This window comes from Penaeus vannamei, chromosome 41, assembly GCF_042767895.1.
Source record: "Penaeus vannamei isolate JL-2024 chromosome 41, ASM4276789v1, whole genome shotgun sequence".
Classification (NCBI taxonomy): Eukaryota; Metazoa; Arthropoda; class Malacostraca; order Decapoda; family Penaeidae; genus Penaeus; species Penaeus vannamei.
Genome location: NC_091589.1, coordinates 10,939,263 through 10,954,262, shown reverse-complemented (window position 1 = coordinate 10,954,262; position 15,000 = coordinate 10,939,263). Strand labels below are relative to the sequence as shown.

General features: G+C 39.5%; 3 protein-coding genes across 9 annotated transcripts in view; all 3 read left to right on the top strand.

The window, feature by feature from the left end:
- The window catches only part of LOC113809272 (tropomyosin), a 4,043-nt gene extending 1,936 nt beyond the window's left edge, over positions 1-2,107 (top strand). Inside the window, exons 4-5 of one of the 3 annotated variants that reach the window (XM_070117725.1) lie at positions 1-691; positions 1,230-1,370. The exon at positions 1-691 is cut by the window's left edge and continues 61 nt beyond it. In XM_070117725.1, coding sequence (XP_069973826.1) covers positions 1-685 — 685 coding nt within the window. In that variant the 3' untranslated portion in view covers positions 686-691; positions 1,230-1,370. Of the gene's footprint in view, positions 1,080-1,229 lie in introns of those variants that run through there. The other 2 variants (XM_070117724.1, XM_027360815.2) reach the window with 2 other exon arrangements.
- Positions 2,108-2,972: 865 nt separating this feature from the next.
- On the top strand, positions 2,973-7,449 carry LOC138860343 (tropomyosin, muscle-like). Of its 3 annotated transcripts, XR_011398303.1 has the most exons (5): positions 2,978-3,745; positions 3,954-4,028; positions 4,550-4,633; positions 5,348-6,152; positions 6,578-6,715. XR_011398303.1 is itself a non-coding variant. In XM_070117722.1 (4 exons), exons 1-4 carry the CDS (start codon positions 3,607-3,609, stop codon positions 7,330-7,332), a joined length of 1,053 nt encoding a protein of 350 aa, XP_069973823.1. In that variant the 5' UTR covers positions 2,973-3,606; the 3' UTR covers positions 7,333-7,449. The 3 variants fall into 3 exon arrangements, 2 of the variants coding, with proteins under 2 accessions (XP_069973823.1, XP_069973824.1); XM_070117722.1 differs by lacking the exon at positions 5,348-6,152 and having other exon boundaries at positions 2,973-3,745; positions 6,578-7,449; XM_070117723.1 differs by having other exon boundaries at positions 2,979-3,745; positions 5,348-6,719.
- A 955-nt stretch (positions 7,450-8,404) lies between these two features.
- On the top strand, positions 8,405-13,253 carry LOC113825866 (tropomyosin). Of its 3 annotated transcripts, none has more exons than XM_070117718.1 (4): positions 8,405-9,129; positions 9,336-9,410; positions 9,935-10,018; positions 10,753-11,404. In XM_070117718.1, the coding sequence occupies exons 1-4, from the start codon at positions 8,988-8,990 to the stop codon at positions 11,256-11,258; spliced, it is 807 nt and encodes a 268-aa protein (XP_069973819.1). In that variant the 5' UTR covers positions 8,405-8,987; the 3' UTR covers positions 11,259-11,404. The 3 variants fall into 3 exon arrangements, with proteins under 3 accessions (XP_069973819.1, XP_069973817.1, XP_069973818.1); XM_070117716.1 differs by lacking the exon at positions 10,753-11,404 and adding an exon at positions 11,983-13,253 and having other exon boundaries at positions 8,415-9,129; XM_070117717.1 differs by lacking the exons at positions 8,405-9,129; positions 9,336-9,410; positions 9,935-10,018 and adding an exon at positions 11,983-13,253 and having other exon boundaries at positions 11,249-11,551.
- Positions 13,254-15,000: the final 1,747 nt, after the last annotated feature.

The following is a 15,000-nucleotide window of genomic DNA, read 5'->3' as shown; positions in this document are numbered from 1 at the left end:
ACTACTGAAAATGAATAACCAAACTGAAGCCATCATTCAGCAGCTTGAAGGACAGAGTCTCCAGCTTCAGAATGAGGTCGACCTCAGACGCCAAGAGGCCCAGCAGAAGGAGGACTCGATTGGGCAACTGAAAGCCAGCATTCGGAGAGTGAAAGATGACACCCTGCAGCTTTTGGACAAAGGCAGCGACACAGAAGCAGAAAAGGCCTCCCTTCAGGCAAAAACACAAGCACTGAAGGACCAGGTGGCGGCGGAGAAAGCACTGCGACCTCAGAAACAGGCAACCAAGTCCCAGTTAGATCAACAAGTGGCAGAGTTAGAAAGCAACAGCAAGGAGATCCGGCAGCAAATGGCCCGGCTGGACCAGGAACTCGAGCAGCTCGAGCAGAGAAAGGCCACGGCCGAAGGGGAGAAAAGGGCTCAGCTGGGAAGGAACGCCGACTTGAAGGAAGCCAAGGAGGATGCACTGGCAGCAGAGACCAGGATCCAGACAGGGATTGATCAGCTGACTGGAAGGATCCGCAGTCTAGAAGCTGAAAACAAAGTGTTGGAAGGACAAAAGAAAAAGAAAGAAGGTGCTCTCGGTGCTCTTCAAGCGTCTCTGGCATCTCTGAACACTAAGAAAATAGAAGCAGACAGAAGATTGTTAGATATATTTCAGAACTACGATGACATTTGTTACTAGCCAGCAGTTAGTCTATGTATTGTACAGTACATGTAGGATCAAGGATTATTGTGTGGGTATACCAGGGGCCACAATTTGTTCATGGTGGTTGCAGGGAAGTGCACAGACCCTGATATTAATCATATAAGAGGTTCAGTAAAGGATTAAGGTAGTGGGTATAAGGACAAGACAAGTTCTCTGGGTTGACAGCGAAGTGACTGTGAAGTGCAAAAGCCTCTGATATTGATTATATCATGTGCTCTGTAGGGGATGAGAGCACTGGGTACCAAGGCAATGAAAGATCTCTATGACCATTTCTTGTATATTTTGCTGTGATCATGATTCTTTTATATAGGCTTTGTTATCCAGAGCATTGCTGTGTGATTGAAGATTAATATATTGGGTTGACCTCTTACTCAGTGCAATTCTTGTTTCCTTGTCTATCTACTCAAGTTTGTTATTTTCTATTCGAATAGTGTAAAGAAGACGATGAGTTCAATCTCAAAGGCCAACTTGATACTATTCAGGTTTGAAGATGTCTGAACACCTCTCCTCTTCTCAACAGAGATCCGCAGTTGCATAAACATCAGCGAAGATTTGCAAACAAGGGACAGCCTCAACGAGAACCAAATCCGGGAACACCAAGAAGCGAGCGCCAAGTTGGAAGCAAAGCGTAGGCAGAATGAGGAGAGAATCCGCCAGGCAGGGACCACCAAGCAACAGTTGCAAGATCAGCTCCTCCAACTGCAGACGGAGGAGCTGCAGCTGAAAAATGAGGAAGTGCAGGCCAAGACAGAGAACCTTGAAGCCAAGTCCGCACTCCAGAAGGCAGAAGGAGAGAAAGCCCAACTGAACAACGAGATCAGTCTGCTTACGCAAGAACTCCACCTTGCTAAGGAACAGAACAAACAAATTGAAACGCAGATTTCTTCCACTAGACAAAAGGTTACACAGTCCACCAGAACTAAGAACGAATTGACACAGGGTAAAGATACAAAAGCAGCTATGAAAAGCTCCTTATCCCAAAATCTAAAGGAAGAAGAGACTCTAATCAAACGGCTCTCTGATGAGAATAGTCGTCTCGAAGAGGACATTGAACGCACCAGAGGAACAGTCGCGAATCTCACGAGGGCGAAGGCAGAGTTGGAAGAAAAGCTGAACGCACTGAACATTCAGAAAGAAGAGTTAAAGAAGGGAATACAGCGTGCTGGGGAATCGGAGAAGTCGGTACAGGCTTCTATCACGAGAGTAGGCCAGGAAATTCAGAAAATTGAAGATGAGATCGGTGACGTAGCATCAAATTTCCAGGATTGCTTTTGACCTATTGTTTCACAGTCTTCAATGTATGGAAAGAATTAAATTATTACAATAAAATACTTGTGCTAAAGTCTATATTAAAATGTTATTACTTGTAGTAAACTTTACCAAAAAAAACGAACTATAATATACCCAAAATATAATTGATATGAATAGCAAGGGCCATTTAACAAAAATAATATAATAATAATAACTATCAAAGAGGCTAATGCAATTCTAATTGCAATTCATTGTTATGCTCACCCATTTAGAAGTGATATGAAATGTGATGTGAAATTCAGGAGATTCAGTGATATGTAGAAGGAGTTGAAGATATTGTGTTACATATAACTGCTGTCACATAGCTGTGGTAAGAAGAACCTGAACCGCCTCTGTCAAGGTAACCCACCAAGTGGCAACGCACTTATAGTAAACAGAATATTTATGAATTGATCGTATTCAGTGTGTGAGATGCAAATATATATACATATATATACGTATATATATGTACATACATACGTATATGAATGTATATATATATATATATATATATATATATATATATATATATATATATATATATATATGCACACACGCGCACGCGCATATAAAACATCCATGAATGCAGATGAATCTTCTTATATATTTCATATATATTATTTCTAATATACATAAATGCTCTATTATGTATATTTTATATATGTGATGGCGTGTGTACATGTATACACGCACATATCGATATCTTTATCTATCATTATATTGATATTTACATATATTTATATATAAAGATATATATGTGTATGTGTGTATAAATATAAATAAATAAATATATATATATATATATAAAATATATATATATATGTTTATGTGTATATATATATTTATATATACATATATAGATATACAAACATATATGAATATATATATATATATATATATATATATATATATATATATGTGTGTGTGTGTATATATGTATGTATATATATGTATATATATATAAATATATATCTATTTATAAGTGTGTGCATACATATATACACTGTGTGTGCATATATGTCTCCGTGTGTACATATATACACATACGTCTGCCCTGGCGTGCGCATGTGTGCACAGCTGCATCCCTCCCAAGAACCGGGATTCCCGAGTCCTCCGTCACCCGGTGTCGCCGCCGTGTTCGAGGAGCCTCAGCAGCAGCCTGGGTCGGCGAGGTTGACCTTGCTTATCTTGAGCGTGAGCTTCCCTCTCGCTTCTTCTTGATATTCGGAGATGGGAAATGCTTTGAGGGAAGACATGAAAAATACAAGAAAAAAAGTAGCTCAAATTAGTCAAATAGAAAACAAAGTTATAAGAGAAAATTAGTTAACTGCATAAAGCGTTGTTAAGAATAATGACAGGGTAATTAAACACTTGCAAACCGGCCTTGTGATTCTAAATGAATATTCAGGAGGCTAATAAAAGCATCAAGCACTCGGAGGCACAGGGGTGCCACTGAGGGTTTCCCTACACAAGCCTCCGCAGGGACCCATGCCCCCGCTCCCTGCCTTTATAAGTAGCCTCAGCAACCTCAAGCCTTCACTCCCTCGCGCCGCTCCGTCAGGAACTTCAGGAATTCTCTCCCTCTCTCGTTCGCTCCTTCGAAGGACATGCTGGGGTTGGCGCTGTTGTTGTGCGCCGTCGGGTGGGCGGCCGCCGCGCCCCACGACGAGGATCTGCGCGCCAGCGTCGTCTTCAACCAGCTGGCGATCGCCCAGCTGCTCGACAACGTCAGCAACATCTCCCGTGGTGAGGCATTCTATCATTTTGATGTTTATTTCTGGTTCGTTTTCATTTATTATTATCTTTACTCTTTTGTTGTTTACTTTAGATAGACTATAGTGATGGCAAAGCCTCGCTCACTCAGTGCCACCTGCACTGCACCTGCTGTTGCTCAGAAAGCCCCTTGCCTTAACGCCGTCTATCGCGGGGAATTAACTCGTTTCTTCCTGCCAAGGTGACGCCGCAGTGACGACGCAGCTGGCGCAGTTATCCCGCAGCCACACAAAGCAGACGCAGCAGCTGAGTGACGGTAAGCAAAGTCCACTGCGCCGACGTATCCTTAGATGAATAATATTGGATGAGTTGATGCTGTCAATTCTGTTGAAGGTTGCCGACATCTCCCGAAGGAAATAGAGACGGTAACGATAGTAGACGAACTCACGGAGTGGATAAGTAGTCTTTCTTTGGTGATTTTACTTTACTCATTCCTTTCAGTGGTTTCCTTTTCCCGTCTGAGAAGGAATATTACTTTGATCTCTAGTAAAGTCATAGATTTTGATTATTGTTCAGTAATATATCGTGCATACCTAATCACAAATCGGCAATTATCGTCAATCTTCGATAAAGTATCTCAATGCATGCACAGACGAAAGCACATTCACTCAGACGAGACAAAGGCACCGACGCAAACCAACACACGAACGAACGCAAGCACAAGCAGACGCATGGAAAGTACACTCAGATTTCGACACAAGCACGCTGGTGTCACTTTCCTCTTTGCTTTTTTTTTTCTTCTTCTTTTAATGCCTAACCCCCCCCCCCCCTTTGCAGGCCTCGTTCAAGTGACATCCAGCCTTGAAATCCTCTCACAGGCTCTGACGTCACACATGCAGCAGGATGACGTCATCAACCAAGGTGAGTCCCCCGAGTTAAATCAACTCACTTGATACACACAAGCACGCTCGCGGACACTGACACAGGCATGATACGCAAATGCACAGTCTGAAATACAACTAGATATTTTTAGACATTAACAGAAAAATTGATATAAAAGAGCATGATTAGTCACTCTGGTAACTGATCTTTAAACACAAATACATATCAAGGCCTTTAAGTGCTGTAATGTGTCGAAAGGAAAGTTTTCGGTCTGATTCCTGCTGTGGTATATAAATGCATACATATATATATGTATATATATATTTATATACATATATATGTATATATTTATATGCATGTGTGTATGTATATATATATATATATATATATATATATATGTGTGTGTGTGTGTGTGTGTGTGTGTGTGTGTGTGTGTGTGTGTGTGTGTGTGTGAATTAAAATACAGATAGATCTGTTTGTGTGTATATATGTATTTATATATAATATATATATATTATAGATATAAAAATAGATATAGACATATAGATAAAGATATATATATGTATACAAATATGCATTATCTACATACGTATGTATATATGTAGGTATATATGCATACATATATATATGTATACATATACAAGTGCGTGTAAAACACTATGAATGACTCAATTATAGCCTTGAGAAGCGCTCAATCTATGTGCTCCGTAGGAAAAGCTTTTAATTTATGATGAAAGTTTAATTTTTCCACAGGTACTTTCATGCCAAGCGACTTTGTGGAAAAGGTGAAAGCACAAGAGAACGAACTGCAAGAACTGTTGCAAAGGAATAACCAAACTGCAGCCATCATTCAGCAGCTTGAAGGACAGAGTCTGCAACTTCAGAATGAGGTCGACCTCAGACGCCAAGAGGCCCAGCAGAAGGAGGACTCGATTGGGCAACTGAAAGCCAGCATTCGGAGAGTGAAAGATGACACCCTGCAGCTTTTGGCCAAAGGCAGCGACACAGAAGCAGAAAAGGCCTCCCTTCAGGCAAAAACACAAGCACTGAAGGACCAGGTGGCGGCGGAGAAAGCACTGCGACCTCAGAAACAGGCAACCAAGTCCCAGTTAGACCAACAAGTGGCAGAGTTAGAAAGCAACAGCAAGGAGATCCGGCAGCAAATGGCCCGGCTGGACCAGGAACTCGAGCAGCTTGAGCAGAGAAAGGCCACGGCCGAAGGGGAGAAAAGGGCTCAGCTGGGAAGGAACGCCGACTTGAAGGAAGCCCAGGAGGATGCACTGGCAGCAGAGACCAGGATCCAGACAGGGATTGATCAGCTGACTGGAAGGATCCGCAGTCTAGAAGCTGAAAACAAAGTGTTGGAAGGACAAAAGAAAAAGAAAGAAGATGCGCTTGGTGCTCTTCGAGATTCACTGGCATCTAAGAACACTCAGAAAGAAGATGCAGACGGAAGGCTGGCAGATATTTGGCATGAATTCGAACAAATTTGTTTATTTTAGTGAGCAATTAGTCTGTGTATTATACAGTACACGCAAAATCAAGAAATATGGTGAAGGTATACTAAGTGCCACTATTAGTTCATGGGCTGACTGTTAAATGCAGAGACCCTTATATTGGTTACATTAAGGGATCAGTATCGGATAGGTGTCAGGAGAGTAAAAGCTCGGTGAGGTAACATTGACGTGACTGTGAAGTGCAAAGTTCTTGATATGTGCTTAGATGAGAGCAACCGGTAGAAAGGCATTGAAATAACTCTAAGAGCATTTTTATCGCATGCATATATTAGTGATCATGGTTGTTTTATATAGGGCCTGTTATTCAGAGCACTGCAATGTGACCAAGGATTGATATGTAGGGTTAACATTTTACGCAATGCTCTTTGCTTTTCCTTGTCGACTGGTACAAGAAAGTAAAGTAAAGGACAAATAATTAGTATAATACACGTTTGTAGATGTCTGAACAAGTTTCTCCTCTCAACAGAATTCCGTATTTGTACAAACATCAGCGAAGCTTTGCAAGCAAGGACCGGCCTCAACGACAACCAAATCCGGGAACACCAAGAAGCGAGCGGCCAGCTGGAAGCAAAGCGCAAGCAGATGGAGGAGAGAATCCGCCAGGCAGGGACCACCAAGCAACAGTTGCAAGATCAGCTCCTCCAACTGCAGACGGAGGAGCTGCAACTGAAAAATGAGGAAGTGCAGGCCAAGACAGAGAACCTTGAAGCCAAGTCCGCACTCCAGAAGGCAGAAGGAGAGAAAGCCCAACTGAACAACGAGCTCAGTCTGCTTACGCAAGAACTCCACCTTGCCAAGGAACAGAACAAACAAATTGAAACGCAGATTCCTCTCATTAGACTAAAGGTTACACAGTCCACCAGAACTAAGAGCGAATTGACACAGGGTAAAGATACAAAAACAGCTATGAAAAGCTCCTTATCCCAAAATCTAAAGGAAGAAGAGACTCTAATCAAACGGCTCTCTGATGAGAATAGTCGTCTCGAAGAGGGCATTGAACGCACCAGAGGAACAGTCGCGAATCTCACGAGGGCGAAGGCAGAGTTGGAAGAAAAGCTGAACGCACTGAACATTCAGAAGGGAGAGTTAGAGAAGGGAATACAGCGTGCTGGGGAATCGGAGAAGTCGGTACAGGCTTCTATCACGAGAGTAGGCCAGGAAATTCAGAAAATTGAAGATGAGATCGGTGACGTAGCATCAAATTTCCAGGATTGCTTTTGACCTATTGTTTCACAGTCTGCAATGTATGGAAAGAATTAAATTATTACAATAAATTACTTGTGCTAAAGTCTATATGAAAATGTTATTACTTGTAGTAAACTTTACCAAAAAAAAAAACGAACTATAATATACCCAAAATATAATTGATATGAATAGCAAGGGCCATTTAACAAAAATAATATAATAATAATAACTTTCAAAGAGGCTAATGCAATTCTAATTGCAATTCATTGTTATGCTCACCCATTTAGAAATGATATGAAATGTGATGTGAAATTCAGGAGATTCAGTGATATGTAGAAGGAGTTGAAGATATTGTGTTACATACAACTGCTGTCACATAGCTGTGGTAAGAAGAACCTGAACCGCCTCTGTCAAGGTAACCCACCAAGTGGCAACGCACTTATAGTAAACAGAATATTTATGAATTGATCGTATTCAGTGTGTGAGATGCAAATATATATACATATATATACGTATATATATGTACATACATACGTATATGAATGTATATATATATATATATATATATATATATATATATATATGTGCACACACACGCGCACGCGCATATAAAACATCCATGAATGCAGATGAATCTTCTTATATATTTCATATATATTATTTCTTATATACATAAATGCTCTATTATGTATATTTTATATATGTGATGGCGTGTGTACATGTATACACGCACATATCGATATCTTTATCTATCATTATATTGATATTTACATATATTTATATATAAAGATATATATGTGTATGTGTGTGTGTGCATGTATGTATACATGTATAAATATAAATAAATAAATAAATAAATAAATACATATATATATAATATATATATATATATATATATATATATATATATATATATATATATATATGTTTATGTGTATATATATATTTATACATACATATATAGATATACAAACATATATGAATATATATATATATATATATATATATATATATATATATATATATATATATATATATATGTATATATATAAATATATATTTATAAGTGTGTGCATACATATATACACTGTGTGTGCATATATGTCTCCGTGTGTACATATATACACATACGTCTGCCCTGGCGTGCGCATGTGTGCACAGCTGCATCCCTGCCAAGAACCGGGATTCCCGAGTCCTCCGTCACCCGGTGTCGCCGCCGTGTTCGAGGAGCCTCAGCAGCAGCCTGGGTCGGCGAGCTCGACCTTGCTTATCTTGAGCGCGAGCTTCCCTCTCGCTTCTTCTTGATATTCGGAGATGGGAAATGCTTTGAGGGAAGACATGAAAAATACAAGAAAAAAAGTAGCTCAAATTAGTCAAACAGAAAACAAAGTTATAAGAAAAAATTAGTTAACTGCTTAAAGCGTTGTTAAGAATAATGACAGGGTAATTAAACACTTGCAAACCGGCCTTGTGATTCTAAATGAATATTCAGGAGGCTAATAAAAGCATCAAGCACTCGGAGGCACAGGGGTGCCACTGAGGGTTTCCCTGCACAAGCCTCCGCAGGGACCCATGCCCCCGCTCCCTGCCTTTATAAGTAGCCGCAGCAACCTCAAGCCTTCACTCCCTCGCGCCGCTCCGTCAGGAACTTCAGGAACTCTCTCCCTCTCTCGTTCGCTCCTTCGAAGGACATGCTGGGATTGGCGCTGTTGTCGTTGTGCGCCGTCGGGTGGGCGGCCGCCGCGCCCCACGACGAGGATCTGCGCACCAGCGTCGTCTTCAACCAGCTGGCGATCGCCCAGTTGCTCGACAACGTCAGCAACATCTCTCGTGGTGAGGCTTTCAATCATTTTGATGTTTATTTCTGGTTCATTTTCATTCATTATCATCTTTACTCTTTTGTTGTTTACTTTAGAGACTATAGTGATGGCAAAGCCTCGCTCACTCAGTGCCACCCGCATTGCACCTGCTGTTGCTCAGAAAGCCCCTTGCCTTAACGCCGTCTATCGCGGGGAATTAACTCGTTTCTTCCTGCCAAGGTGACGCCGCAGTGACGACGCAGCTGGCGCAGTTATCCCGCAGCCACACAGCGCAGACGCAGCAGCTGAGTGAAGGTAAGCAAAGTCCACTGCGCCGACGTATCCTTAGATGAATAATATTGGATGAGTTGATGCTGTCAATTCAGTTGAAGGTTGCCGACCTCTCCCGAAGGAAATAGAGAGACGATAACGATAGTAGACGAACTCACGGAGTGGATAAGTAGTCTTTCTTTGGTGATTTTACTTTACTCATTCCTTTCAGTGGTTTCCTTTTCCCGTCTGAGAAGGAATATTACTTTGATCTCTAGTAAAGTCATAGATTTTGATTATTGTTCAGAAATATATCGTGCATACCTAATCACAAATCGACAATTATCGTCAATCTTCGATAAAGTATCTCAATGCATGCACAGACGAAAGCACATTCACTCAGACGAGACAAAGGCACCGACGCAAACCAACACACGAACGAACGCAAGCACAAGCAGACGCATGGAAAGTACACTCAGATTTCGACACAAGCACGCTGGTGTCACTTTCCTCTTTGCTTTTTTTTCTTCTTCTTCTTTTAATGCCTACCCCCCCCCCCCCCTTTGCAGGCCTCGTTCAAGTGACATCCAGCCTTGAAATCCTCTCCCAGGCTCTGACGTCACACATGCAGCAGGATGACGTCATCAACCGAGGTGAGTCCCCCGAGTTAAATCAACTCATTTGATACACACAAGCACGCTCGCGGACACTGACACAGGCATGATACGTAAATGCACAGTCTGAAATACAACTAAATATTTTTACACATTAACAGAAAAATTGATATAAAAGAGCATGATTAGTCACTCTTGTAACTGATCTTTAAACACAAATACATATCAAGGCCTTTAAGTGCTGTAATGTGTCGAAAGGAAAGAGTTTTCGGTCTGATTCCTGCTGTGGTATATAAATGCATACATATATATATGTATATATATATATATTTATATACATATATATGTATATATTTATATGCATGTGTGTGTATATATATACATACATATATATATATATATATATATATATATATATATATATATATATATATATATATATATATATACATGTGTGTGTGTGTGTGTATGAATTAAAATATAGATAGATAGATATGTTTGTGTGTATATGTATTCATATATATAACATATATATATACTAAAGATATAAAGCTAGATATAGACATATAGATAAAGATATATATGTATATAAATATGCATTATCTACATACGTATGTATATATGTAGGTATATATACATACATATATATGTATACATATACAAGTGCGTGTAAAACACTATGAATGACTCAATTATAGCCTTGAGAAGCGCTCAATCTATGTGCTCCGTAGGAAAAGCTTTTAATTTATGATGAAAATATAATTTTTCCACAGGTACTTTCATGCCAAGCGACTTTGTGGAAAAGGTGAAAGCACAAGAGAACGAACTGCAAGAACTGTTGCAAAGGAATAACCAAACTGCAGCCGTCATTCAACAGCTGGAAGGACAGAGTCTCCAACTTCAAAATGAGGTCGACCTCAGACGCCAAGAGGCCCAGCAGAAGGAGGACTCGATTGGGCAACTGGAAGCCAGCATTCGGAGAGTGAAAGATGACACCCTGCAGCTTTTGGACAAAGGCAACGCCACAGAAGCAGAAAAGGCCTCCCTTCAGGCAAAAACACAAGCACTGAAGGACCAAGTGGCGGCGGAGAAAGCACTGCGACCTCAGAAACAGGCAACCAAGTCCCAGTTAGACCAACAAGTGGCAGAGTTAGAAAGCAACAGCAAGGAGATCCGGCAGCAAATGGCCCGGCTGGACCAGGAACTCGAGCAGCTCGAGCAGAGAAAGGCCACGGCCGAAGGGGAGAAAAGGGCTCAGCTGGGAAGGAACGCCGACTAGAAGGAAGCCAAGGAGGATGCACTGGCAGCAGAGACCGGGATCCAGACAGGGATTGATCAGCTGACTGGAAGGATCCGCAGTCTAGAAGCTGAAAACAAAGTGTTGGAAGGACAAAAGAAAAAGAAAGAAGATGCGCTTGTTGCTCTTCGAGCGTCACTGGCATCTAAGAACGCTCAGAAAGAAGATGCAGACGGAAGGCTGGCAGATATTTGGCATGAATTCGAACAAACTTGTTTATTTTAGTGAGCAATTAGTCTGTGTATTATACAGTACACGCAAAATCAAGAAATATGGTGAAGGTATACTAAGTGCCACTATTAGTTCATGGGCTGACTGTTAAATGCAGAGACCCTTATATTGGTTACATTAAGGGATCAGTATCGGATAGGTGTCAGGAGAGCAAAAGTTCGGTGAGATAACATTGACGTGACTGTGAAGTGCAAAGTTCTTGATATGTGCTGAGATGAGAGCAACCGGTAGAAAGGCATTGAAATAACTCTAAGAGCATTTTTATCGCATGCATATATTAGTGATCATGGTTGTTTTATATAGGGCCTGTTATTCATAGCACTGCAATGTGACCAAGGATTAATATGTAGGGTTAACATTTTACGCAATGCTCTTTGCTCTTCCTTGTCGACTGGTACAAGAAAGTAAAGTAAAGGACAAATAATTAGTATAATACACGTTTGTAGATGTCTGAACAAGTTTCTCCTCTCAACAGAATTCCGTATTTGTACAAACATCAGCGAAGCTTTGCAAACAAGGACCGGCCTCAACGACAACCAAATCCGGGAACACCAAGAAGCGAGCGGCCAGCTGGAAGCAAAGCGCAAGCAGATGGAGGAGAGAATCCGCCAGGCAGGGACCACCAAGCAACAGTTGCAAGATCAGCTCCTCCAACTGCAGACGGAGGAGCTGCAGCTGAAAAATGAGGAAGTGCAGGCCAAGACAGAGAACCTTGAAGCCAAGTCCGCACTCCAGAAGGCAGAAGGAGAGAAAGCCCAACTGAACAACGAGATCAGTCTGCTTACGCAAGAACTCCACCTTGCCAAGGAACAGAACAAACAAATTGAAACGCAGATTTCTTCCACTAGACAAAAGTTTACACAGTCCACCAGAACTAAGAACGAATTGACACAGGGTAAAGATACAAAAGCAGCTATGAAAAGCTCCTTATCCCAAAATCTAAAGGAAGAAGTGACTCTAATCAAACGACACTCTGATGAGAATAGTCGTCTCGAAGAGGACATTGAACGCACCAGAGGAACAGTCGCGAATCTCACGAGGGCGAAGCCAGAGTTGGAAGAAAAGCTGAACGCACTGAACATTCAGAAAGAAGAGTTAAAGAAGGGAATACAGCGTGCTGGGGAATCGAACTCGGTACAGTCTTCAATCGCAAGAGTAGGTCAGGAGATTCAGAAAATTGAATCTCAGATTACGGAACTAGGAAGAGAAATGTATAATTGCTTGCGGTAATGGCCTCTTGTCCCAAGGTCTTCAATACGTAGGTAAAAATTGAATAATTACAGCAAATAACTTGTACCATAGTCTATATAATGTCATTACCTTAAGTAAACTTTCTAAAATATATATATATATATATATATATATATATATATATATATATATATATATATATATATATATATATATATATACAGACTATAGCATACCCCGAAAATAAGTAATTTAAGTAGTATGGGCCATCTAAAACAAATAGTTAAATACAAAATAATTAGAGATTATTACATTTAAAATTCAAATTCCTTGTTATGCTGACCTATGTAGCATTATGATGCCTGAAGAGCTAATAACATGGGCCCGTAGATAATCATGAAATGTGACGTGTGAATAAAGATATTCAGTGATGCTTACCATAAAATAATTGGAAGATTTTGTGTTACATATAACTGTTCTTGTATAATTGTGAGCTGAACTTCTAGTAAGGTAACCCACCAAGTGAGAACACACTTCTAATAAACAGAATATTTATGATTTTTTTTTCCCGACGTGTGTGATTGCTACATGATACACTCATGAGTGATTACCCTCTCTCTCTCTCTCTCTCTCTCTCTCTCTCTCTCTCTCTCTCTCTCTCTCTCTCTCTCTCTATCTATCTATCTATCTCTCTCTCTCTCTCTCTCTCTCTCTCTCTCTCTCTCTCTCTCTCTCTCTCTCTCTCAGGAGAGGGAATAATATCAATGGATATATGACATATTTGGGATGCGGGTCCAAGAAGAGAGATGTCCAAGTACAGCAATTCATTGATATAGGTACATGGCTAGGCTAAGTACAGAGAGACAACCAAGATATGGACGGGTGAAGATATGGAGGCAGAGAAAATGACGTGAATAAACAGGATGCTAAGTTAATTCATATTTAACAAAATCATTGAATACAATGATAAGTATAAAGAACATAGAATAAAAGATACATTACAAGAACAAAATACAATTATGGAATTTCTGAGTAAACAAGGTTTTAGCAAATTATAAATTACATCTGATATCAAAGAAATAATCTATATAATGAGACCTTTGCATAAATATATACATAACACTTTCCCTTTCTCTGAAAATATATTTTTTCCATATAAGAACATGACTGCTTTATATAAAGGCATAACATGAATTCCTGTTAAACAAATTAACAACTCACATTTCAAGATACATAATAATATGGAAGGTAGAAATTACAAATATGTTATACTTCTTTTTAGGAAACAAAAATATGGGTAACACATGCGCGGGTTGCACTAAATGCTAATAAAGTTAAAAACGAGTGTCACACAAATTATAGGATAAAAAGTGAAGTATAAAGAAAAATATGTAAAAAAATAAAAAATAAGAAAAATATTGAGAAAAAAATATAGATAAGAAACAACACAGCATGAAAAGGAGCAGCCACACTATCGAGTATAAGGTATGCAATAAGGTGAGTGTGCATGCGTGAATAAGTAATTAAGTAGCAAATCAATAAGTTGATGTTCGCTTCATAAATGCTTGATAAATCACTAAAAAAAAGAAAAAAAAACATTTTTGTAATACTAAGAACAAAATTATCACACTTGAAATATATATTCCAGGATTTGTTATGCAATTTCCTATTACTTACATGTAGCAAGTCCTAAGGATAAAATCTCCTGTTCACCGAGAGAGCAGGGGAGGCTGGAGATGGCATGGCAACCAAAATCTAAGATATATCATCCGATCACTTTTAAATTTCCGTGAAAAAGCGATACATATTTTTTAATCTCTCTGTCGGTCAGTAAATTATTTATTCTATCCATTCATTTATGCATCTCATTTAAACAATTGTTGTTATCAGTCAACATGTAGGTGTTCATATATATATATATATATATATATATATATATATATATATATATATATACATATATATATACATATATATACATATATATATATATATATACACATATATATATATATATATATATATTCATAGATATATATATATATATATATATATATATATATTCATATATATATATATATATATATATATATATATATATATATATATATAGAGAGAGAGAGAGAGAGAGAGAGAGAGAGAGAGAGAGAGGGAGAGAGAGAGAGAGAGAGAGAGCGAGAGAGAGAGAGAGAGAGAGAGAGAGAGAGAGAGAGAGAGAGAGAGAGCGAGAGAGAGAGAGAGAGAGAGAGAGAGAGAGAGAGAGAGAGAGAGAGAGAGAGAGAGAGAGAGAGAGAGAGAGAGA

Excerpts from the sequence above, each read along its gene's own strand:
- LOC138860343 (XM_070117722.1), top strand. The coding sequence starts at position 3,607 with ATGCTGGGGTTGGCGCTGTTGTTGTGCGCCGTCGGGTGGGCGGCCGCC. Across the intron at positions 4,029-4,549 it reads GACGCAGCAGCTGAGTGACG|GCCTCGTTCAAGTGACATCC; the intron begins GTAAGCAAAGTC and ends CCCCCTTTGCAG. Across the intron at positions 4,634-6,577 it reads GGATGACGTCATCAACCAAG|AATTCCGTATTTGTACAAAC; the intron begins GTGAGTCCCCCG and ends TCCTCTCAACAG.
- LOC113825866 (XM_070117716.1), top strand. The coding sequence starts at position 8,988 with ATGCTGGGATTGGCGCTGTTGTCGTTGTGCGCCGTCGGGTGGGCGGCC. Across the intron at positions 9,130-9,335 it reads CGTCAGCAACATCTCTCGTG|GTGACGCCGCAGTGACGACG; the intron begins GTGAGGCTTTCA and ends CTTCCTGCCAAG. Across the intron at positions 9,411-9,934 it reads GACGCAGCAGCTGAGTGAAG|GCCTCGTTCAAGTGACATCC; the intron begins GTAAGCAAAGTC and ends CCCCCTTTGCAG.